At 36.8% G+C, this 25,670-nt stretch overlaps 1 protein-coding gene across 2 annotated transcripts in view; it reads left to right on the top strand.

The window, feature by feature from the left end:
* Nucleotides 1-25,670, top strand: part of NKAIN2 (sodium/potassium transporting ATPase interacting 2) — a 516,773-nt gene that overhangs the window by 226,276 nt on the left and 264,827 nt on the right. For both annotated transcript variants that reach the window (XR_008483185.1, XM_054279166.1), the window contains exon 2: nucleotides 6,518-6,655. Coding sequence is in view for 1 of the 2 variants with exons in the window: in XM_054279166.1 (XP_054135141.1) it covers nucleotides 6,518-6,655 (138 nt within the window). In the remaining variant the exon portion in view is untranslated. The remainder of the gene's footprint in view (nucleotides 1-6,517; nucleotides 6,656-25,670) is intronic.

The raw sequence follows: 25,670 nt of genomic DNA, 5'->3' as shown, positions 1-25,670 counted from the left end.
ACACACACAAAATTTGCTGTACCCTGATTTTAATATTTGTGCTCTAAATCGTGTCATGAACTTAAGACTCTAACCCATCTAAGCAAGTCTTTGGGATCGAGTGTGCAGTTGTATACAAAACTTAGAAACAAAAAAATTAACTGAAATGTTCTGCTGGTTTCAAGAGCATTGAAATGTAATATGCCTCACAAATTCCGGATTTTTGTTGTTGTTTTAAATATTAGTAAAAGTGAATTTGGTCTTGTACAGTAAAAACTATAGCCATTTGAGGCACAATTATCTCTACAATTCTGTGTAGATATGCTTCTCACTACTCCATAACAGCAAACCTACTGTACAAAACTTGTACTTGCCATTTTTTTATTATTGCCATGCTCAGTTAGGGAAGGCAGCAGCTGAGACTAAGAATGCGCTCTGTACCTGAGGAGAAGTTTGTTGTCCTTAGTAAGTCACAGCAGAATCCACTTATACAAAATTTGATGCAGGAATGTGGTCCTACACAGGATTTTTAAAAACTATGATTAGCTTCTTATCAAGAGTGGTGAAGGCCTATTCCTTTTCTCAGAAACATCAAATGGATTAAGGATGGTGGCTTAGTATTATATATGTGATTCCTTTGAGGAACGAATGGACAAGTGGAAACTAATTCCTTCTTGATTTTAACTTGAATTACCTGTTCTTGCTATGGTCTTGATGGTTTATATTAGATGCACCAAGAACACCATTGTGTCCACAGCTCTTCACAGCATTTAATTTCAGTGTTGCCTTTTTTTACCTTTCTTCTTACAAAACAAAAAAAAAAATTGGTTTTTATCTACCCTGCTGTCTTTACAGTAAAAGACTTGACTCACATGCGCATGCACGCTTGCAGATGTGTATGTGTATTTCACATAGATTTGACTTTCAAAATATTAATCTGTTTTTCTGCTGGGTGACTGTGGAGAATTTTCTGAGTAACTGGGCTCTCTATCTCAGGATACTATCTGAAATTTTGATGAAAAATTAAATGAATCTCTCTAAGGAAAGGCACAAATAAATGCATTCTGCCTCAAAATGATGGAAGTGCTGGGGGAGTGTTAGCTGGGGATATTGTACTCATGCAGGCAAGCTTTAGCATTAGAAATCCTTCATAAGCTAAAGGCCCAGAAATACTTGTGTTTATTTGACTCTTTTTAATTTTCTGTGCCATAGAGCAAGAACTGAAAGTATTTTAAAAACTTAAAAGCTAACATAAACAAGAAGGGAATTATTAGATGGTGCGGGCATCTAATACAACACAGTTTTGCTGAGGGGACTTAATGACTTAGTGATTAGAGCTGAATTTCCTTAGCTCATTCTTAGTGTGAGCCATTCAATGATGCAAACCATGGTTGTTTGATTCTCCTGCACTGTAATTTAAGCTAATACTCTTCTTCCTTTGGATTTTGCTGAGAGCCTGTTACCACCATTCAGCCAGTTGTGTGACCCTGCCCCAGCCCTGGCATGCTGAGCGCCTGTGTGCTGTGTTTGCTGTCCAAGGACCTTGGCTGGCAGGGGCTGTACATATCCTCTTGCATGTCTCTGCCTATGTGAACTTTAATTTATATCAGTGCAAAGTTTAGATTCTGTATCATTGTAAAGTAGTTGTGGTTAGGTTTCTTCAGTCGTGGTTGAGTTTCTTCTCAAGGAGATTTCTGAGCAAAGGCACTTAGTCATTTTCTATTTTGGAGTTTGTGTTATAAATCATCTTTTGACTGGTTTCTTCTTTGTGGCTCCTTTCTGAAATTCTAGTCCAATCATATACTTTAAGAATCATCTCCAGATGTTTTTCATTTTCCTCTGGAAATTCAACTCATAGATCCCTCAAGGTCAGTAATACTGTTCATCTATTAACAATAACCAGCCTCTGAGAAGAATGTGGAAATAGTTTTTGAGCTATAACAATTTGGCACTATACGGGTTCATTTTATTTTCTATTTATTTTTACAACAGTTTGCCAGAGTCCGGAAAAAATAATGTGTTAGTAAAATAGTCTTCTTTAAATAAAGTCTTCTGTAATTTTATCAGTGAATACATCAAATCTGCCTAAGAAGACAATGTGGTGAGTGATTATTTTCTAACATTAGAACCTGTCTGTCCATAATCCTACATTCTGAGTTCACTGCATTATTAGCGTGGAATTGAATTAAAACATATTTTTCTTTTTCAACCACATTATACTTTTTCATCCAAAGCAACCTTTTTTCCTTTTTGCTTTTCTCAATTTAAACTCTTTCCCTGAATCATAGAATCACAGGATGGTTTAGGTTGGAAAGGACCTTAAAGATTATCTAGTTTCAGCACCCCTGTCATGGGTAGGGACATTTTTCACTAGACCACATTTCTCAAAGCCCCATCCAACCTGGTCTTGAACACCTCCAGAGACTGAGGAGTTCACAACTGCTCTGGGCAACCTGTAGCAATACCTTGCCACTCTCACAAGAAAGGGTTTCTTAGAGTTCCTAATATCTAATCGAAATCTACCCTCTTTCAGCTTAAAGCCATTTCCCCTTGTCATGTCATTACGTGCCCTCGTTAAAAAAATCCCTCTCCAGGTTTCTTGTAAGCCCCTCTTTGCTAGTGGGAGGCTGCTCTAAGGCCTCCCTGAAGCCTTCTCTTCTCCAGGCTGAAGAGTCCCAGCTCTCTCAGCCTGTCTTCACAGGAGAGATGTCTAGCCCTGTGACCAACTTAGTGGCCTCAGTGGACTTATTCCTATCAGTTGACATCTTTCTTGTATTGAGGACCCCAGAGCTGGATGCAGCACTCCAGCTGGAGTCTCACCAGAGCAGAGTAGAAGGACAGAATCCCGTCCCTAACCCTGCAGGCCATACTGTTTTCTGATGCAGCCTAGGATGGGGTTGGCTTTCTGGGCTGCAAGTGCACTTTGCGAGCTTGTGTTCTGCTTCCTGTCCACAAACAACCCCAAGTCTGTCTACCCAGGGCTGCTCTCAATCCGCTTTCTGCACATCCTGGATTTGGGCTTGGAATTGCCCAAATCCAGGTGGAGGACCTTGTACTTGGCCTTGTTGAACTTTATGAGATTCACACAAATGGACCTCTGAAGCCTGTCCAGGTCCCTCTGGATGACATCCCTTCCCTCCAGTGTGTCACCTGCACCACACAGCTTGGTGGTATCAGCAAATTCACTAAAGGTGCACGAAACTCCAGTGCCCATGTCAATAACAGAAATGTTAAAAGTGCCAGTACCAACCCCTGAGTAGGAAGAAAGAAAATTCCTTGACTTTAAAGATTGATATTTCTTTGTTAGTGCTTTCCTTTATCTCCGTAATATCCTTGAAACATCATTAAACATTGAAGCTAGCAGGTATGATTTGAAGAAGTGAAGTTGTTTAACCAAAATTTTTGAAGTAAAGGGATAAAATGCTTTAAAAATCACATCTATATTTTCTCTTGCTATGTAAGGAAATCCCTTATGATTCTGACATCTGTGGAAGAGGAGGAAGCTACATAATACTATTTTTAATAGTCTTTGTTACTACTTTGTCCTACTTTCTCCTTTTCTCCTTTTGGAAACACAGTGAGATTTTTTTAGAAAGTAACTCATGTAGAAAGTCTGTATTATATTTTCATTTGTTTGTGGATAAGTTTTAGTGTCTCTTCACCTTCATCTCTTCAGGAAGTGGGAATAAAGATCTAGTTCTGTCCTATAATTTCCATTTCATAAATCCACAATGCACCTTGCCATGTTAGTGTGATCTTCTAAGGAAGAGTTACATTTCCACAGCATTTCATCTGTACATACCTGACAGAGTGCTGCCATTTCACATATCCAGCAGCTCCTGCACACAGCTGATTCCTTGAAGTGACGTGAGAACATTTAATAGCAATTCTGCCTATGGCAAATGAGAGGTAGATATACATGGACAGAAGTGGTGCAGACTTGTCCTTTTACTCTGTATTTACCCCCTGCCTTGTGTGCCCTGCTGTCTGGTATTTACTCACCTCAACTTCAACATGACCACAAAATCTGAGTAGTTGCTTGGTACTGAAGGAATTACTAGCAATGGGAAAAAACAAAGAGTACACTGATTTATGAAAAGGAAAAGTTCTCACAGAATAGCCATTTATCCAATGCAGTCCTGCAAGGAAGTTTTGGTGGAACTGCATCTTTCACCAAGACAAGCAAAGCAAAACATGTTGATTCATGGTAGCACAGTTTCATTTTTGACTAGAAGTCGTGTCAGGAAGATGAGGTTTTCTACTTTTTATACAATTAACTAGCATGCTGTAATTTTCCTCTGTAATTGGCATACTTAACTGGATGATCTCCTGCTGTTTGAATGATTTGCATCTTCCCATGCATTGTTTTTTCCTTGCTGAATCTATACTGTTACTAAACTAAAAACAGTCTAGTGTACAGTCCACACTCTTTTTGCTACTGCTTTGCTCCTCTCATTTACTCTTTGTTTATCTGATGAAAATAAGAGCTCTGTGCTCAGAGGGATATTTTCCCTTTGTTACCTGTTTAACAGCACTTAGATGTAACAGGTCTTTTGCTGATACACCTAACAGACTTCACACTGACCTATGTAATACTGCTTCATGCCACACGTTGGCATTTTTTAATATAAATTACTCTCTGTAGTCAAGGAAATATTTCTTAATGATAAACTTAGAAGCACAGGCAATCTGAGTTTTCATGAAGTTCCTAATGCAGCTTGATCTTCCTTTTGTTTCTTCTTCATTCCATTGTCACCATTAGACATGTCTTGGGATTCTGGGAACTCTTCTGTGACTTTCCTCTGCTAGGGAGAGTTGTAGGATAGCACAAATAGTTCAGAAACATTTTGGATCATGTAGGAACATAATTTCTTTCAATAAATATGTAAAATAAAATGGTAGTCATAATACTAAGACTGGTTATAAGAAGGATGAATTGTGTGAAAGAAGTCTTTGTTGAAAAGAGAAATTCAGTGTTTGACCTGAAACCTGAACACTCAAATTTGAAATTACATGGCTGGCAAACTTTCCCAGGATTATTTTGGCAGTCTCCATCTCAAAGTTCAACAAATGTCAGTACATAGCATATAATTAACAGCCTTTTTACATTTGCAATGTTGATGTGAATGTAGGCTGTCTTTTAATGAAAAGTTTTCTTATTTAATTTCAAAAAGAAAGTGTTCATGTGATAGTGGACTGTGGCATAAAAATTGAAAAATTCTCCCATACCTATAGCATACAAAAGCAGTAGTTAATTACTCATTTAGTACTTGATCTAAAAGGTGTTATTTTTTAACTGAACAGAGTGGTTGGCACATAAACCTAATTCAGTTCATACACAGCATAATATAAACTCAGTAAAAAGTTATTTGTTATTTAATGAAATGTAATCAAGAAACAACCACCTGTTCTTTTTTCTTTCTCTTCCTTTCTCTCTTTCTCTTCTCTTTCTCTTGCTCTTTCTTCTTCTTTTTTTTTTTTTTTTTGAGTGTGTGGTGTCTACATTGTTGTTATTTTAATTATTAATAATAATAATTTAATTTTAAAATTTTATTTTCATTATTCACATTTTTGTGAAATTCATCAATTCACCATTCAAGTTAGTGAAATTGTTGGAATGCTGTCAAAGAAACCTCCTGATCTTTCTGTCTAAATTTACTTCACCATTATATTGCCTTCTAATATTAACATAAATATTATTTTTGTCAAAACATGTCATTCTACCTATGGGTTGGGCTACAGTGCTGTATTTTTACATAATGTTAGAATACCATTTAAGGGACATCTGCTATTGGAATTGTGAAATTATTTCTACTGGTACTGTTAGGGAGGCATTTTTTTCTAATATCTGATCTGTCTGTTTGGAATGATATTAAACATCAGACTGGGATTGTTCCCCAATTGATTTTTAATAATATTTTATATTATTTATCTAGAGTCTTGGGGAAGTTTATACTTCAGCTGATGTTTCTGACAGTGGAAGAATGTTAACTAGAGTCATTATCAGTAGAACCTAGTGAAAAAGTTGCATGTATTTGGTTACAGGTAAAAACCCAGTGACAGAATAGCTAGGGTAAAGAGAAGAGATAAAAATCAAAATGCAGTGAAATTGTGGAAGAGACAGGACCAGGCTAAAGGATGGTGTTGTAAATGGAAACAGTGTAGATGAGAAGTCATAAACCTATCACAGGTATTCAGCACTGATACCCTAAAACATTATAATAAAACACTGATAAAAACACTGATACCCTAAAACATTTGCTGTTGTATGTAAGAGTGATTTGTGTTTCTCCTCCTGCAAACATACCATTCTAGGTGAACAGTTTTTTATCTTGGTAGAATATAACTCAGTAACCAGTGAGAAGTGCATCTTTCATTGAAACTAGAAGTTGAAGCATTTCAAAGTCATCTTATTTTACTGCTGACAAGTATTTTTTTTAACTCAGAGCAATTGTCTTGGATATGGGAAGGGGAAACACCTCTATATATCATTTCTGATTTGTTCTAATCTATTTATGCTTTTGCTTTTCAATCATAGGTTTCTGTGCTCGAGAGGCAGATATTTGACTTCCTTGGTTATCAGTGGGCACCCATCCTCGCAAATTTTATACACATTATTATAGTCATTCTTGGCTTATTTGGAACCATCCAGTATAGACCTCGTTACATAACAGGAGTGAGTATTTCATTTCATTTACTTACTTTGATGTGCATGTGGAAAAAAAAAAAAAACAAACAGAAAAACACTCCAAACTGCATCATTCTTAAAGCAAATAGAAATCTTATTTGAGTTTAATTTTCCTCTGTAGCATTTTGACATTTACTTACTGCGCTTTTGGGACACCTGCAATAATCAACTGGTAACAGTCTCCAAAATTTAAAAGTCAATATGGTCATTGAGTGCATGACAATATGAACTTTCAAGTGGAGGCAGCTTAAGGAATTACAATGTCTTCAGTATTAGGGGAATTTAGAGCTAGTCTAAATGTTAGCTGTAACTTTCCTAGATACACTGGACCTCCCCAACAGAGGTGTGATTCATTATAGTTACTCATTATTGTTATTAACTTCTCTTGCTAGAGTGCTTATCTGCTATGTACATGCCTCCTAGAATTTATAATCCAACCTGAAGTATGATGTTATGGTAAGAAATAATGGACTGAGAGCTCCAGTATGAAAATAAGGATTTGGACCTCAATTAATATTTTTAATCCATTTCTTTCCTTATTCAGCTACCCCTCATACACAGACTTAGTATGTCTGTACTCTCTGGCACAATGCAGTAATAATTAAATTCTCTTTTCATACTCTGGATTTTTGGGGTTTTTGCTGTTTGCACTTCTACAAAGAGAAAATAACAGTAACTCTGAAAATCATCATTCAGAATACCTTTTGTTAGATTTTCATAACAATTTTTAATTACGGTCAAAATTGTCTATTAATTCATGTAAAGCTTGTATACATTTGAGAGAGAGGAGTTGAAAAATTTGCCCATGCACAACCATATTTTCATGTTAGATGAAAACAAGGGGATCTTAAAATGATAGAATGGTTTGCATTGGAAGCAAGCTGAAAGATCACCTGGTTCCAGACTGGCAGGGGCACCTTTCAGTAGGCCAGGTTGTTTTAAACTCCACTCCAACCTGCTCTTGAGCCCCTTCTGAGAATGGGGAATCCACAACTTCTCTGGGAAACGTTTTCTAGTGTCTCACCAGCCTCACAGTGGCGTGGATTTCCTAATATCTAATCTAAACCTATTCTCAGTTTTCTCTTTCATTTTAAAGTCTTTACCCCTTGTCTCTGTTAACTCCACTGAATCTGTACCCTCTTCTGCAAAGTCTCTCTTTTAACTGTTCCCTCATACACCAGTAGTCACTCAGAATATAGAAAAATTTTGCTTTTACCCCTGTGCTACCATCCATATTACATTACTGTGATGCTGGGAGAAATACATTAACATTTGTGTCTGTGTTTCTGTCTCTGTGATCTCCTGTATGCAGAAAACTTGTATCCTCATGTGCGATGCCTTTATGCATACACACAATTTAATATGCTCCAAAAAATTTACTATCAACATTGAAGAGTATGTTGAAAGCCTTAAATGTTTAGTTTTCCTTCAAGTTACAAAACTGGCAGTCATTTGAACTAGAGTTTCCTTTCTTTTCTGGTACTTTGACCAGTACAAGAGACTTGAAAATAAAAATGCAAAATTCAAGCATCTCTTAAAGAAAAAGGGTGAAATGTTCTATCCCAAGACTATTCTGTGGCATAAAACGAAGCATGGACATAAATTGGATAACTGAGCTAAACAAAAAATTGTATTTAAATGGCCTGCTACTATGATAAGTGAATTGTGAATGGGGAAGAACACCAGCTTTATAAAGTGAGTGCGTTCACATGAGTTTCTGAATGATGTGGTTGTGCAACACTGTTCTAACTAATTTTCACACACATCTTTCTTAGAGCTCACCCCAACTGTGGAGCCCATCTGGCTTTGTGAGTTTGCCTCTCTGCATCATCTCATTGATTTGGATAGAACTAATCTAAGATCCAACTGTCTTGTTTGGAGTTTATAAAAGACACCTGAATGTGCCAGTTATCACAGACTGTTTGAATAAGAAGACCATGATAAAAATTTCATCCTTTATTTAGTTGAATCAACAGAGGAGCTCTGTGGCCCACAGTAAAAGAAAGACATAAACATGTTAGAGCAGGTCCAGAGGAGGACCATGAAAAAAGTCAGTGGGGTAGAGCATCTGTCCTCAAGAGGCAGGCTGAGAGAGTTTGAATTGTTCAGCCTGGAGAAGGGAAAGCTCTGGGCAAACATTATTGTAGCCTTTCAATATATAACAAGGACTTACTTATAAGATAGACAGAGGAGGTCTTTTCACCAGGGCCTGTAGTGACAGAAAAGGGACCAATAGGCCCAAGCTGAAAGAAGGCAGGGTTAGATTGAACATAAGGAAGAAAATATTTACAATGAGGCTGGGTAGACACTGGAACAGATCAGAAAATTTGTGTATGTCCCATCCTTGGAAGTGTTCAAGGCCATGTTGGATAGGACTTTGAAAAACCGAATCTAGAGAAAAATATCCATGCCAATGGCAGGGGACTAAAGGGTTTTTAAAGGTCCCTTCCAAGCTTGTACCTGGTCACATTAAGTCTGTGAGAAAAGAATATATTATTAGTAGTACATTAATTAACATATAATTGCTACTATACATGTGAAAAAAAAAAAAAAAGAGAAAGAGGCAATTACCTTATGTCTGTGCTTCTTGCAACATCATCAGTCTGCCGAACCATTAGGCCCCAGAGAGTGCAGTTGAGCTAATCTATGTCTTTTTAAAGACTAGATATGTTCAGTTGCTCAGCACACCTGGTGGGATCTACTTAATGTCTTATATGACAAGTAGCCCTGACTCTACCAATTCAGATTTGGAATGTTTCTGTTTTAAATTGAAATTTATTATCTTCCTTTCTTAAAAAATGTTTAAAGTAGGACATGAAAATGTGCAGCATTTCATCTCCCATATGTACACATGGGAAATTGTAAAGCCTCTGAGCTACCTTTCTGAATTTTAAAGACAGTAAGACAGTCTCCATATGGGGAATGATTTGGCCAAGATTTTTGGGGAGAAAACATTTCAGACAACTGTTTTGCTAAATCTTGTTAAGAGAACCAATTTTCAGATAAAGCAGTTATAATAAAAAGATTCTTAAGCTTAACATTTTTAATAAGTGAGTTCTGGCATTAATACACCTTATTGACATAATTTGATTTATCTTCCAGATAAAGGTTTTATTTATGATAAGAAAGTGTGTGTTCTCAAGCTCAGCACAGAAATTGTAAAAAAAATATATTTTCACAGAATCCCATAATGGGTGAGGTTGGAAGGGACCACAGTGGATCATCTGATCCAACTTCCCTGCCCAAGCAGGGTCATCCTAAAGCTCATGGCACAGGATTGCATCCAGATGATTTTTGAATATCTCCAGTAAGGGAGACTCTGCAACCTCTCTGAGCAACTTGTTCTACTGCTCATTCATCTGCACAGTAAACAAGTTTTTCCTCTTATTTTACTTCTGCTTTCTTTATAACGGTTAGGGGAAAAATTATGTGTAAAACCATTTAACAAAAAGGATGATGAAATTAAATAGAATGGTCATTGTGCATTCTTGTCAGCCTGCAAGACACAAAATTTTGAAGTCTGTGAAGTCAGACTCCTACCTGAATCTGCTCTCTGTAAAAGGTTTTCTTAGGAAGTACTTCTCCATTCTGAGACAAACCATTCAGTGTTTCAGCTTAATTGTACTTACTGTGTTGCAACTGAAATGTAGACATTTATTTATACAAGGAGGCACACAGACATTACTTCTCTGCTCTACACAACTTTTCAGAGCAAATGATAATTTGGGAACATAAGCAATAATTTTCTGCATAATCATTTTGAGCTAATGCCCAATAATATTATAAGTACAATTAAGTAAATAACCTTGAACATTTTAGTAGTAGCTCTGTCTGGTGGCTGTCACAGGAGGCTGTGAATCAAGATTCTGCTTCTGTTTCAAGCTGTGCCATTGGAAAGATGACTTGTTTGTTCAAGTTTGTTCAAGCACACATAATAATATTCTTCAGTTTCTTCCTTGATTCAGTAGTTTGTCATGGATAAAAATGAATGGGAAAACTTTTTCTGTTGTTTTTAGAGTCATAGAACCATAGAATGTGCTGAATTGGAACAAACTCTTCAGGATCATTTAGTTCAATTTCTGGTCCTGCACAAGACACCCCAAGATTCACACCGTGTGCCTGAGACCATTGTCCAAATGCTTCCTGAACTCAGACAGGCTGATGCTGTGACCACTTCCCTAGGGAGCCTGTTCCAGTGTTCAACCACCCTGTGGGTGAAAAACCTTTTTCTGATATCCAACCTGAACTTCCCCTGTCTCAGCTGTGTGCCATTTCACTAAGTCCTGTCCCAGGTCACCAGAGAGAAGAGATCAGTGCCTATTCTTCCACTTCCCCTTGTGAGGATGCTGAAAACCAAAATGAGGTCTCCCCTCAGGTTCCTCTTTTCTAGGCTGAACAAACCAAGTGATCTCAGCTCCTCTTTATAAGGCGCTCCAGATGCTTCCCCATCCTTCTACCATTCCTTTGGATGTTCTTTAATAACTCAGTGTCTCTTTTATATTGTGGTGCCCAAAATTGCGCACAGGGTTCAAGGTGAGGCCTCCCCAGTGCAGAGCAGAGCAGAGCAATACCTTCCCTTGCCCAGCTGGCCATGCTGTGCCTCATGCCCCCCAGGACACGCTTGGCCCTCCTGGCTGCCAGGGCTCTGCTGACTCATGCTCAACTTGCCATTGACCAGAACCCCCAGGTCCCTTTCCATGGGGCTGCTCTCCAGCCTCTCCTTCTCCAGTCTGTGCCCACAACCAGGGTTGCCCCATTCCAAGTGCAGATCTGGCACTCGCCCTTGTTAAATTTCATATGGCTGGTGATTGCCCATCTCTCTAATTTGTGAAAGTCTCTCTGCAGGACCTCTCTGCCCTTGAGTTGATGGCTCCTCCCAGTTTGGTGTCCTTGCCAAACTTAGTATTCCATTGTCTCCTTCATCCAAGTCATAAATGAAGATATTGGAGAGCACAGAGTTGAGGATGCAGCCCTATGGAACCCCAGTAGGGACAGGACACCAGCCTGATATCACCCCATTCACTATAATCCCTTGTGCCCAACTCATGAGGGTGTTGCTCACCCATCACATAACACAATTATCTAGCTGTGAACTTGATGCTTTGTCCAGAAGGTTGCTGTGGGAGGCAGTACCAAAATCTTTGCTGAAGTCCAAAAAGAATACATTTCCATGCATTTCTAGATCAATGAGATGAGTTACCCAGTTGTAGAAGGAAATCAGGTTTGATAAGCAGGATATTCCCTTCATGAAGCCATGCTGGCTGTGACTGATGACTGTGTTGTTCTCCAAGCATTTTTCAATTTCTCCCAGAGTAATATTTTCCATTATTTTAACAGACACCAAAGTGAGACTGACAGACATGTAGTTTCCAGGGTCCTCCTTGCCATTTTGAAAATTGAGACTATGTTAACTAGCTTCCAGTCAACTGGAAGTCAACCTCTCTGGATTCCCAAGACCACTCAAAAGTCATCCAGAGAGGCTTTGAGGTGTCATCAGCTATCTCTTGGAGGAATCTGGATTAATCTCATCAGGCCCCAAAGATTTGTAGGGATCCAGCTGGAGCAGCAGATCCCACAAAAGTTCAGGATCAACTGGGAGCTAATCATTCTCACAGTCATGGTCCTCCAGTTCAGGGCACTGAGACACTCTTGGCCCATCCTCCATGTTCAAGACAGAGGGAATTAATGCATTAAACACCCCTGTCTTGTCTCTGTCCCTTTGTTGTTCATACCTATATATTAATTTCTGTATTTCAATGTATTTAATGAAAAAATTATTTCTATTGCTCACATAGATTTCTGATAATTTTATTTTTAATGTAAGTAACTAAACAGTTAGCTATTATATCTACTATATTTCAGAGAAGACCAGCCCCTTAGACTTCTATTTCTGGCACAAATGGTCTTGAAAAAACAATTTCCTGCACCTATCACCCATTCCAGCAACCAAATGATTAAATTTTAGGATATTCTGTCACTCTATTTACTAAAATCTTTGCTGAATGTGAGCTAGAAGGCAAACTGAACAGGACTGAAGTAAATCCACCTAAAACTGGAAATGTTACTTGTATGAAATATCTTTCATTATCCATGCTGTTCTCAGTATAAAAAAAAAATCAGGATTTATTTGTTTCACTCCGGTAGAAAACAGTGTGATGCAAGGTGATTTATATTTTAGTACTTACAAGCCAGATCAAGCAGGAGGTGTGTGACCACAGTTATATTTCCATCTTAGTAAGAAAATCTGTGTCAGTGAAAAGTAATTACTAAAATGTCAGGAGTAATCCAAATACACACCTACCCAGTGAAAAAGTTAAATCCAAACAAACAAGAGAGGTATCTCAGGGATAAGCAATGAAAGATAATGATGACAGAATAGTAATTTCCCCAGATTTCATAGAATTCCAGGAATTAAACTTCACATGTGCCTTAAATAAGGAGGACAGAACAGCTTTTTATTTGAGAACTGCATGTCTATTAAGATGTTCTTACACTTGGGAAGGAAAAGAGAAGGTCATCATCCATTAGTTTCAAGTGGCTGTATCATAAGCACACTACCATTACATTTTCAATCAGAAAAATCAAAGAGATTCAGAAAACACAAATGATGCAAGATTGAGGAGGTGACAGCAACCCCCAAAGTGGCCATTATGGAAAGCTCTGCCTACATCTAAACAGAACAAATGTTAAGGTGAAATTTTAACAAACTAGTTCCTCAATGCTTATTCATTTTATTCTTGGGGCTGTTGATTAAAAATTAGGGATGTAAGTAGTTTTTCTTCAGCTGAAAGAAAACCAGATAGGTTTTTAAAAACAGAAATATAGCTAGACATCAACTAACAGTGTCTAAAATATTAGTGGTCACTGTGCCTCAGGAACTATCAAGAAACAAAACATTTTTTGTTAATCCTCATCTTCATGAAAAACCAATGAATGAGAGAATCATTAAGATTGGAAATGACCTGCGTTATCATTGAGTTCAACAATTGACCTAGCATGGCCAAACCCACCTCTGAACCATCTCCCCAGGCACCATATTTACATGTTTTCTTTGAACACTTTCAGGGATGAAGGAAGAGAATATTGCTTTAGGATCCCTATAAACTCCCAAATTAAAGAGTAGAAAAAGCAAGGGAGGAGCAGAACACTTGTATAGCTAGTTGGTAGATATAATTAACTATAATAAACATTTCTGTGAAAGATTGTGTCTGATGAAGTAAATGGAGATATAAAGTTGCTAAAACTATAATGCAGCACAGAATTTGAAGTGCAAAATGTGTGACCAAGAAGATAAGGACAAAGAAAAAATACAAACTTAACTAGAAAACTTAAAAGAGCTCTAGTAAACCTTGCAGAAACATGCTTGGGACGCTGGTAAAACTCCATAACGTGAATTAAGACTCTAATGGTGCTGGAGAATCCACCTCAGCCCTGAATTAGCTTTGCTTCATTCATGGTTTAATTTTTGTTATGCCAGATAAATTGATGCTAATGAAGCACTGGTATTTTATGATGTACTTGTTTCTGCATTGGAGCATTTTCTTGAAATGCTTTCCATACCATGAATAGCAGCATAAATTCTCCTTGGCATTTTCCATGATGAGTATTCAATATGTTAGCATTCTTTTCATTCCAGAATTCATACTTAATATTTTGGTTGAGGAATGCTTTCTCATTAATATGTTTGTTCAATAAAAATGTTTGTCAAAACTCTTCTTCTTAAAAATATCCTTTATTCTGGTCACCTTTTCAGTAGTCCTTCCTCAAGTCTTGTCAGTGTTTTCTGAAATATTTCTATGTTCAGAAATACCAGGACCAAGAGCACATTATTGCAACTTTTTTCTCCTAAAAACTCTCTTAAAAGATTAGTGATAATTTGGATGCCAAGGAAGAGTAGAGTTTGGGATTCTTTTTATAGCCTGTCCTTTTACTATTGATGCTGCCTCCATACAAATGACCTTTGTAAACTTGGCTGACTGTTATTTTATTGGAGGATTTCACTCACGTCTGGGAGATGCTGTGAAAAATCAGTAGGGATGTAAGTAGAAGATTGCCCTTTGGACTTTGAACAACATATGCTGAAAGGGATTTGATTCACAGGGAGTATGCTGTTTAATAGAGTGCTTTTGCTGCTGTTGTGTTAAAAGACTAGATTTTAGTATGCTGTGGATTCAAATATACTTTAATTTATATTTAAAAGGACAAGCTCAGCAGTCTACTTTTTTAACTGAATCTAGCCTGCTTTAGGGTAGGGATGAGAATGTGAAGGGAATAGAAGTTTGTGAATAGCTGGCTGGTCAGTGTCATAGCACTAATCCAAATTTTGAGTCTAATGGCTAACATGTACAGAACTTGATCAAACAAAAGCTTAACTATTCCAGTGATCAAAAATTAATTCTTTCTGAATGCTTATCCATTAGCTTATTGGTGGAGTATTAAATACATGTTTTAAAAAAATGATCTTGTTTTTTACCTGATAATCAGTCCAGAAAATTGGTCTAAGATTTGATGACCCTGGGCTTTTGACCTCTCCTTTTAGATGTATTTTGATACCTTGCAAGAAATCTCTATGGATTTCAAATTCTTAAGCCCTGGAGATTCAGCTAAGCCTTGAATAAATATGTTCAAGAATCACTTCCAGTATAATATTATACAGAATGCATCTGTCTTGACTGTATGGAAGTTGATGAAAGAAGATAGTCTACAGTAAATTTCTCTGCATTTTCTGTCATTTTTTGACCCTTGATTTTAAACTTTTCCTATTATTTAGGATAGAGTATTTTTTCCTGTAATTGTCTGGGTGAAGTTTGACTACTTTCATCTGCTCTCTTCACTGGGACTTATTTAGGTATGAAGCATTGAGGGTACAAATAATTAATCTAAAGGAAATTATGTAAAGGATGAGTCTTCTTTAAAAAGTGTCAAATATTCTTTGAAGATTAAAGAGTACTCAGACAGTAAATCTGCCAGCCCTAGGAAAGCACAATGGAAAAAACCATACAACCCACAACCCCCTGCTGATCAGAGAACTAGTCAAGACATAAAAAGGAAGTGATCCCCATATAAGAGCTCTTTAGTCTCCCATTTCTATAAGTTTTGTGTAGGACATTACTTTCTCAGAAGTTCCCTGCTGTCAGAAAACAGTTCTAAAGAACAAAAGAGAAATGGCCAGACTCCAAAAGGCTTTTTAAAAGTCCAGCATTTTAAAAACCACAATATACTCTTCACCCTTATTTGAACATGAAATCTATTTGATTCTTAGAGCCACTGATTCCTGAAAATTAATTGGATATATTTTCAGAAAGTATGATTAAAGACACTCTGGACAAGAATTTACTTGAACAGCTCTGCATGGAGTTTTGTTTTCCTTCAGACTGAGATGGATTTTCACTAATTTTCAGAGTGCTTTTTAAGTTTTCCATTTTAAAAAAATCCTTTTAAAGACACTTAGCTAATACTGTTTTTTAAAGTGATTAAAATGCTGATTATTAGAAGATGAAAGATTATAATTTGCATCATATAATTAAGTGCAGCTTTGGTTCCCAGGAAATTTAATGCAGAACCTGTTCAGTGACTGATACTTTTAATTTAAATCCACACTTATTAATCTCATGACAGGTTTGACTGGTGTAGAATTCAGCTATATTCATCCTTCCCTAGAACTTTTATTCTCTTACAATGAATTGTATTCACATTTAAAAAGTAAACATTCAAAGTGGCTCTCCCTCTCCCATTCCACAGAAAAGGAAGAGGTTTTCCCGGGAGTCGCCACTGAGAAGTAAAGTTCCATGTAGAACTGAAAACAGTGTATAATGAATATTGTACTTTATTTGCATTCAAACCAGAGACATCACCATGGAAAGTTGAAAACATGAATTTCCTCTTCATTTAGTTTTTTTTCTTTAGAATAGATCCTCTGTTATGTCACTGTAATAACAAAAGGATTTTTTTCTACAGTGGGGTCTGTGCTTCAGTTTCTTCATTTTTTTTTCTCTTTAGAAGAACTAGCAACCCTTTCTGTTACAATAATATCTAATAGGCTGAAATAATGTCTAATAGATTGAAATACTATAAAGAGCATGGAGAATGAATGATTTAGCTGATGAAGTCTTTAAACATATAGGTAAAGGAAGAGATTAGAGATGAAATCCATGGGGTTTGCTACCTCTACCTAAACTGCAGTGGAAAACATTAAAATTCTCTTAAGCACCCAATAGCCCTGGCCAGTTAGACATAATTAAAAATAAAGCAAGGATAAAGTAATGTTTCCACTGCTCTGAGATGACCTCTGTAGTTCAGCGCTGAATATTTCTCTTTTTCTAGCATAATCAGATTTCCTTGTATTTCCTAGACTTAGACCTGTATTTGTCACTGTGGATTTTCACATTGTTTATTTAGTATTTTTTTTCTACTTGCTGTATATCAATTATGCTGACATTTGATTGTCTAAAAGGTTATAGCTCTATCTTGTTATCTTTTATGTGTTCATAGCATGCATTCATGGAGATATCTGTCCACCTCAGAGCTTTTAATGTCTCTGCCCTTGTGTCACACTGCTGGAGTAGGGAAGTATTCCCCCACACTGCTTTAAAATGTGGCAGCTTAAATACTAAAGGTCTGAGACATTTTCTCACTATCAGATGAAAGGCTGTGACAGATAATCATGTGAATCCATTTTTCTCAAGTTACAAGCCTGTGTTTTACCCAAGGCATCCAGCGAGCATAGGGGTGCTACAAACTGTCTATAAAGTCTTGGAATAAAAACTGGAATCATAGCTACCTAACAGTGTGGAATACTTCTGTGAGGAAAAAAACAAAAAAAAAACAAAAAAAAAAAAAAACAAAACAAAAACAAAACAAAAAAAAAAAAACAAAAAACAAAAAACAAAAACCCAAAAAAACCAAACCAGTCTTTGGACAGTATCTCTCTGTCCCAGCTGTTAGCTGTGCCCCATTAAATCACTTCCCTCTGCTGGGATGTGGAAGAGAATTGAAAGGGTAAAAGTGAGAAAATACATGGGTTGTGATAAAGATAGTTTAAGAGATTAAACAAAATCTGCACATGCAAGCAAAGCCAGCTAATTCATTTGCTGGTTCCCACGGACAGGGAGGAGCTCAGCCATTCCCAGAGAAGCAAGGGTCCATCATGCCTAAAAATTATTTGGGAAGACAAATGCCATCACTCCAAACATGCCCCTCTTCCCCCACTTTATATACTGAGCATGATGTCCTATGGCATGGAGTGTTGCCAGGGTCACTTGGGGTTGGCTGTCCTGGCTGTGTCCCCTCCCAACTTGCTGTGCACTCCCAGCCTCCCTGCTGATGGCTGGGGTGAGAGGCACAAAGGACCTTGAGGGGCTGCAAGCTCTGCTCAGCAACAACAAAAACATCTTTATATTAAAAACACTGTTTTCAGCACCAACCCAAAACATAGCTTCATACCAGCTACTCTGAAGAAAGCTGTCCCAGACAAAGCTGGTACCTTCTTTCAGCAAGGGAAAAGCTGCTGATGCCTGAACCTGGTTTTGTGGTAACTTTTGTCAGACTCCGTGGCTGTTGCAATGGCTACTGGTATCCCTTGTTGTGCTTCTTCCAAGGGATTAATATATTTTAACTAACATCTTATAGCACAGTGAAATATACATTAGAAAAAACAGGAAACATTGTCTTTAGTCCAAACGATCTGCTCAAATCTCACATTCCTCTGTTGTGCTGCCTCTCCTTTTTAACTGGCTCTGGGCTTGTTGTGAAATACCACCACGGAACAAAAACTCTGCTCCTGCTCTTCTTTCTATTCCAGCTCCTTCCTTACTTCTATGTCTCCCCCTAATCTCTTCACCTTGATTCAGTTGCTAATCTCTACATGTATATTTGAAAAGGCATTGTACTGCATGTAGCTGAAACGAAGATTTAGCTTTAAATTAAATGAAGTCTGAGCAGCCCTGCTTAGCAGTACTGTACTGAAACCAAGTTCTTCTGGCCAACTGATTAAGATTTATGCAATCTTAGTAATTTGGATGAAGCTGACTTTAGTGATAGTTGTCTTATATCTCTGCACAGGATGACCTGACAGTACCTGGAGTCCACCCTCATATTTTTTCCAAGAGTTTTTTTTTCTAAGAAATGTGGCTGATTCTTTTTTGTGAGCTTCATTGTCACCCTGAGGTTGTGCTACAAGAAAGCTGCATTGAGAATCACACAAAGCTATACTACCCTATTCATTTACAAATCCCCATTTCCAATTCTGAGAGAAGATGGAGATGCTTTTCTTCAGTTATGTTCCAAATGTGGCCTTTTTTTCCCCATCTGAACAAGAATCTGCTTAAAAATCATTTGTAAATCTTGTCACAAATCTTCATTTCAGAACTTCAGAGATGTTTTTCTCCTTCCATCTGTATCTTCCTTTTAAAATTTTTGTTCTTTTCATTATTGTTTTCAACTCCCAAAGCTCCACAAGAAACAAGGCATGGTACTTTCAAGTTTTGCCTGTTGCTGTGAGAACATTACCAACAGAGATACATCTTCTGAATGACACTGAAAGGCAGGATAAACAATGAGTAGAGTTGTAAAATGCACTATTAAGCATGTTCCAAAATTTCCAATGCTCCCTACCTCTATAATTTAGCTGTCAAGGGCGCTATTTATTTGCATTTTGTTTTATGGGTTATTATGTATATTAGGCATAGAAGTTAATGCTACATGCAGTCATATTGGTTAGATCATAGTGAAGCAGCATTTTATGTGCTATGAACTCAGCAGGTAAGATTTGAATTATAAATGCCTCTAAGGATAGAATTTTGCATATCAATATAAATTTTTCTTCCATACAAGTCTAGTAAAGTAACATTTTAGTTCTACAATTAAATGGTATGATTCCCCCTATACCAGTTCAAGCAACCAATAGTGCTGCTGCTCAGTTTGGTTCCTAGCTGTAATTTCTTCACCATTTTCAATCATCCTGTTTGTTAGATTTCTATTTATTATATTAAGCTCTGCAGCTGTTTTCATTGATTTCAGTATCAATTTTGGGTGAACGAGACGTAAATAATTTTGAGTTTCATGTTGTTTTTTATCAGCTAGTAGGCCAGTTAAAGATTCTCTGCTGATTGTACTCTGAAACCAATGAATGTTTTTCCTTTCATTTATGGCTCACAAAATCAAACATTTAGCTGGTGGGTTTACTGTCCAACTAGAAAAAAGGCAGAACTCATTAGAAATATCTACAGAATATTAAATCACCATCTTTTGGAAGAGCATATATGTTGTTCCTTGAATAAAAATTTTGGTAAAGGATAGCATAATGTAAGTAATGCATAAACAAGCATGTGTCCTTTGCTAAATTGTTTGAATAGGTGATAAATTTCAAAACAAAATAATAAATTTTAAATTGGCATCATTTATTTTATCAGCTCAGTGTTAAACAGTTTGACTTTTTTAGTCTAGATCTAACGTAATATTCAAAATGTTTCTGTTGTGAGTAAAAACCAAAAAGTTATTCATAGCCTATGGCTCTGAGCACTCTAGATATTTAATTTTATATCTCCCTGAAGAGCAAATTCCTGTTTGAAATTTAATGTTGAAACAAGCCCATCACTGATTTTATTTATGAGTTTTGTTTTACCTAGGTACTGCTTTTACTTTCTGTGAAACAAGAAGCACTCTCCTGTCTTTAGTCTTTTTGAAATACCTATTCATAGATGTGAAATATTTTTAGTGACATAAATGGTACAAAGGTTTTGGGTCCTACACCTCTTAGTTGTCTTGTTAAGCCGACTTTTTATTTCTTAATGATGCTCTAAATTCTGTGGCAAAATTGGATCCTATTTCTGTCTTGAGAGACTTACCTTTATAATAAATGTAATTACTACCAATATTGATGCATTTGTCTGAATGTCTTAGGGTGATTGACAGAGCTTTTCTCTCATAAAGATGTCATTGTTAAATTCACACAGGTGTAGACACGGTGTGAATACGCAGCCTTTTGTGATGTGTCTGTTTCTAAAATACATTGCTGTTTCTGTGGGAGTAGTCTCTTTGACAACTTTATTGACACTGACTTTTTACCATTTGATATTTGAGTTCTAGGATAACAGATATAATAAAAATGGCCAGCTTTATTTATGATCACAAAAAGCCTGGAAACAGGCACTGAGCATGGAATGAGATAAAAAACTTTTGATCCTTGTATGCTGTGATTTGCACTCAATTGTACTTTAAAGGATGTGCATAGTAGGACGATTCCTGCACAAACCACATCACAGAGAGTCTCTAGAAACTCAAAAGCTCTGGTTAAGTCAGGAAAGTGTTGTGAATTTTCATGCATGACAATTACTGGGAATTTTAAATACAATGTTGCCTTTCCCATAACACTAGTCTTCATTCCCCTAGTAGGAGAGGTGATGAGACTCTCAGAAGATTTATCCTTTTCTGTCATCTGGGAAACAGAACTGCCAAGTTCTGGCATTAAAAATCATGAGGACTGAAACACATTGAAATACATGAAGATTTTTTATTTTTTATTGCCTTAAAGGAGTGTGTATCGCCAGAGGAATCCTGAGAGTAAAATCAAATAAATAGAATATGGACTTAGTTACACTGTATTACTCCTGGCCCTGTTTCTCTATAGAAAACCTTCATTTAGCTGTTGCAAAATTTAATGGATGTTCTCTCCTCACTGTTGAATAGCTTAGGTCACTGTATTAGATCTTGTGCTCCTTAATGTAGGCAATAATGAGATATTCTGTCATCTCTGCTCTCCTGGACTTTGCTGTGGTGCAAATTCTCTGCTCACTTCCCATTCTCAAAAATGGAGTCTACACTGTTCTGCTGCCTATGGACCCATGCTGTAGTTAACCTATCTGTAAAAATTATTATTTCAAGGTTCAACTCTGGGAATTTTTTATGCATTCTCTTCTTTCATTTCTTTAATCCTCTTATCGGCCTTTGTGTCTCCGTTGAACTTTTCTTACAAGTTCCTATGATAAAGTATCATAGTTTTTCATCGTCTTTCAGCATCAGTTGTGTTTTGGAAATACAAGTTTTCCTTCCTATCTCTACAAACCAAATGGGATAGCAATTTTTCTGTTTGATTGGTTTTGGGTACTTTTTTGTTTGTTTTTTTTGTTTGTTTGACTGCCTCCTTGGCATAATTACTACTCCTTATGACTGGGTTATTCCCCACTAATTTCCTCTGAGTCTGGTTCAAATATATATTGTACATGTTGAACATAACTGACTTCAGTTCCACATCTGACTTTTGACTTATATATTCTGGACAAAGTGTTAGACTCCATGAGTTTCACATTGTTTCAATCCTCAGGTCATTAAAAGAATTCTGATGAGATGAGCTGCAAAATATTGTCTTATGATCAGAAATCTAGAGTGCTCCAGTTACATATTCCCAGGGAGCTTGGGGTACATTAGAGAACAGTATGTTGGACAGACAGTATTTTTAAATTAGTTGCCTAATAGTACCTAAGTATTTTGACACTATTTGAATGGCAAATTATTTCAGTATGTGTATGTGCTTTTCAGATATCCCATATCAGCTTTGACATCTAGCAACTATAAAGGTTTTGCCCAACAAATACTGCAATTTGCTTTTATTGCCTGTAGCATATACATTTTCACAGAAAATGGCACATATTGGTGTTAATGGTTAGGATATGCTTTCATCAGTCTCTCTCTGAAATCTGGTTGGAGATAGGAATGCTTCAAGCTGCATTTGTTTGCTAATTGAACCATGAGTTTACCTCATGACAGAAGCAAAATAGTTCTCATTCACCAGCATTTTTAATTTGGTTTTGTTATTGCTTGAAGCCTAATTTTATTACAATTTAAATTTGGCATGGTAACATATTTGTTTTGACAATGAATTACTTTCTACCAAGATAATTCAACTCTACCTATGTGGGGAGGCTAGTAGGGGAAAGTAGAATTGCTCAATACAATAATGACTGTTCAGCTGAGATATGAGGGAAGAAGATCTAAGGCTCTGTAGGCTCTGAATTGCTCCTACACATCCTGGGCTGGTGCTGTATTATAAGACAAATTTCATGATGACTTCTGTTTAGTTACTTTTTACACTTCTTGGGTTTAGTTTGTTGGGTTGGTTTTTCTTTTCTTCAATACATTTTGAAAACAAACCTCAAATGTGAGATCTCATTTTGCCTAATTGGAAAGGATTGTTTTTGTTCTTTTTCTTTTTTTGGGTGCGGGAGGGCAGCTTTGGTGTTGAGTATCCTGTGGAGAATTGTTTGCAAGTTTGAGTGGATTTTTGAGTGAGGTTTTAGACTAAGTAACTGTAGCATTTGTTGCTTCTTATTTCATTTAAATCTATCAAGTTGGTCACAGTTGGATCCTGCTGTTACTTGAATGGGAGGACAGCTTCCATTTCTTCACAGTGTAACCTTTATCCTGAGGGAATACAAAAATCAGAGAAATGTTAGCCCTCTTTCTGTAGGGCTTGACTCTCAATAAATAATCTATCATCTGTCTCTCCATCATTTTTATGTAATCTATTTGAAGCTGCATGGTGAGTGCTGAGTGCTGAATGTCAATGACAACTGTGTTAAGACAGCCAGAAATATTCATTAATATGCCTGTGCATAGTTTGCTATTTCATTTCACTGATACTTGGAACTATTTCTTCTCACTTATTAGAAAGCATTTACACTTATCAATGGATTCTTTTTTGAGAACTTATATGTGGAAATTAATGACTTAGTGGAATACATTTATTTATATTCTTCGAAGATCTACTGCCTGTTAGGACTTGTTAGCTGATTAGTATAGCATAGACAGGAAATCACATTACTTTTTTATTTATCTTTTATATCAAAAGTAAAAATGCTTTTCAAATTGTTCAAAGTGGTTGAGGTTTGCACCAATTCTTGTGAAAAGAGGGTTACTCCCATACCTTTAAGGACAGGGTTATGGCAGGGTGGGAAAAGACCTTGATAAGATCTGGATAAGAGATTTGCCAAGAAGACCAGTGACATCCTGGCTTGTATCAAGAAAGGTGTGACCAGCAGCACCAGGGAAGTGATTGATTCTCTGTACTCAGCACTGGAGAGGCCACACCTCCAGTATCATGTCCAATTTGGGGCCCACACTTCAAGGAAGACATTGAGGTGTCAAAGTGTGTCCAGAGAAGGGCAATGGAGCTGATGAAGGGTCTGGATCACAAGTTTTATGAGGAGCAGCTGGGAGAACTGGGGTTGTTCATCCTGGAGAAAAGTAAACTCAGGGGTGACCTTGTTGCTCTCTACAGCTGCCTGAAAGGAGGTTGTAGCAAGGTGGGCGTTGATATTTTCTTCCAGACAATTAGTGACATGACAAGAGGACATGGCCACAAGCTGCACCAGGGGGAGGTTAAAGTAGGATGTCAGGAGGAATTTCTCACTGAAAGAGTTGTTAAACATTGGAACAGACTGCCCAGGGAGGTCGTGGAGTTACTATCCCTGGAGGCATTCAAGAAACAACTGGGAATGGTACGTTGTACCATGGTCTAGTTGACAAAATGGTGGCCAGTCAAAGGTTGTACTTGATGATTTTGGAGGTTTTGTCCCACATGATTCTGTGTCTCTGATAAGAGAGCCATGCTGAGTTCTGTCTTACTATGTTTCCCTTTGAAGCTAGAGTGCACTGCTTCCAGTTATACTTCTAATTACCAAACCCAAGAAAACCACATAAGAAGGGGACATTTGGAAAAGCATTTAATGAGTGTGCTATGTTGCAGTGAATTCTGATTCTCACCTGTTTAAGGCTTCCCTGCTGTAAAGCTTCTGTGAGAAGTAGCATGGTAAGAGAATGACATTGTTAACAGTTTAACTATTTGAAGTCTTCCTGAGCTATAGATGAAATATTTATACCTACCAGAAGGAGAAATGCTATTAATCCACTCCTTATGAAAGGCTTTTAGTCAATAGTTTTGTGTATACTGTTGTTGTCACCAGTGAAAATGGAAAGCTTTTAATGTACATAACAGATAACACTTGTAATTGAGATTCTCTTTCTTTCCTTTCACCAATCCAGGGAACAACATCTTTAGTGATAAATAGCTGCAGTTTGGCTAGCTACTTATATATTAAAATGCTTCTCCAATTTTAAGTTTTCTGTCTCTGCATGTCCTTCCAGAATAAACACTTATCCAAAATTTGGCCTCTGCTTTTACCAAATGAGGAGAATTTTGCTGTAACTAAATTATATGTGACCTCACATATTATTTGATTCTAGTAAAAATTGCAGTCCTCAAAATGCCAGGCATTACTTGAATATTAACTTCTACCTTTTTATTTAAAAATTCCTTTCTTTTACTTGGAAGAATAAAATGTGTACAGAATATCACTATTTTACTAGTTTCCACAGCCTTTAGCAAGTATCACGAGTATTGTAACAAGCTACTAAGAATGTTAAAAGTAAAAAAAGGTTAGTGTTGATGCTAACACAAGATCTAACTAGAAGTTTTTAATTTCACTTCTACCTGAAGTAGAACTACCTGTTCTTTAATTTTCTATGAATAGACAGCTGTGTGGAGTCATGAGATGCTTGCTGAACTGAAGAAAGATATTCAGACAACTAAGTAATCAATCCTACATACACCTACATGCACCTTTTAACTTTCTATTTATCAGCAAAACACTGAACTTAGCAGAATTACTTAGGTATGAAGATAAGCGTTAGGATTTTTGGATAATTGTGGTTATAAATTCTGTTCAACAATATGATTGACTGAAAAGAGAATTTCTGCTGTAATTTATTATAAAACTAACACAGAACAGAAAAAAACAACTTCTCTTTTTAAATAAAATCAAATTTAAATGCAGATGTACAATGTGAGAGGATTTTTTTGCCTACTGAGTTTTCTAACCCTCATAAACAGAATGATAACTTTGCATTTCAGATATATGGAGGATGTGCACTTGTAGCAGGAATTCTGAAGATATCTTACCAAACAAATATATCTAGTCAATCTTGCAAAACCCCTTTTGATAATAATTAT

The sequence above is a fragment of the Melozone crissalis genome, unplaced genomic scaffold (assembly GCF_028551555.1).
Source record: "Melozone crissalis strain CALT ecotype California unplaced genomic scaffold, PUWL_Pcris_2 ptg000027l_1, whole genome shotgun sequence".
NCBI classification, from domain to species: domain Eukaryota; kingdom Metazoa; phylum Chordata; class Aves; order Passeriformes; family Passerellidae; genus Melozone; species Melozone crissalis.
This window is presented reverse-complemented; position numbering and strand designations above follow the sequence as displayed.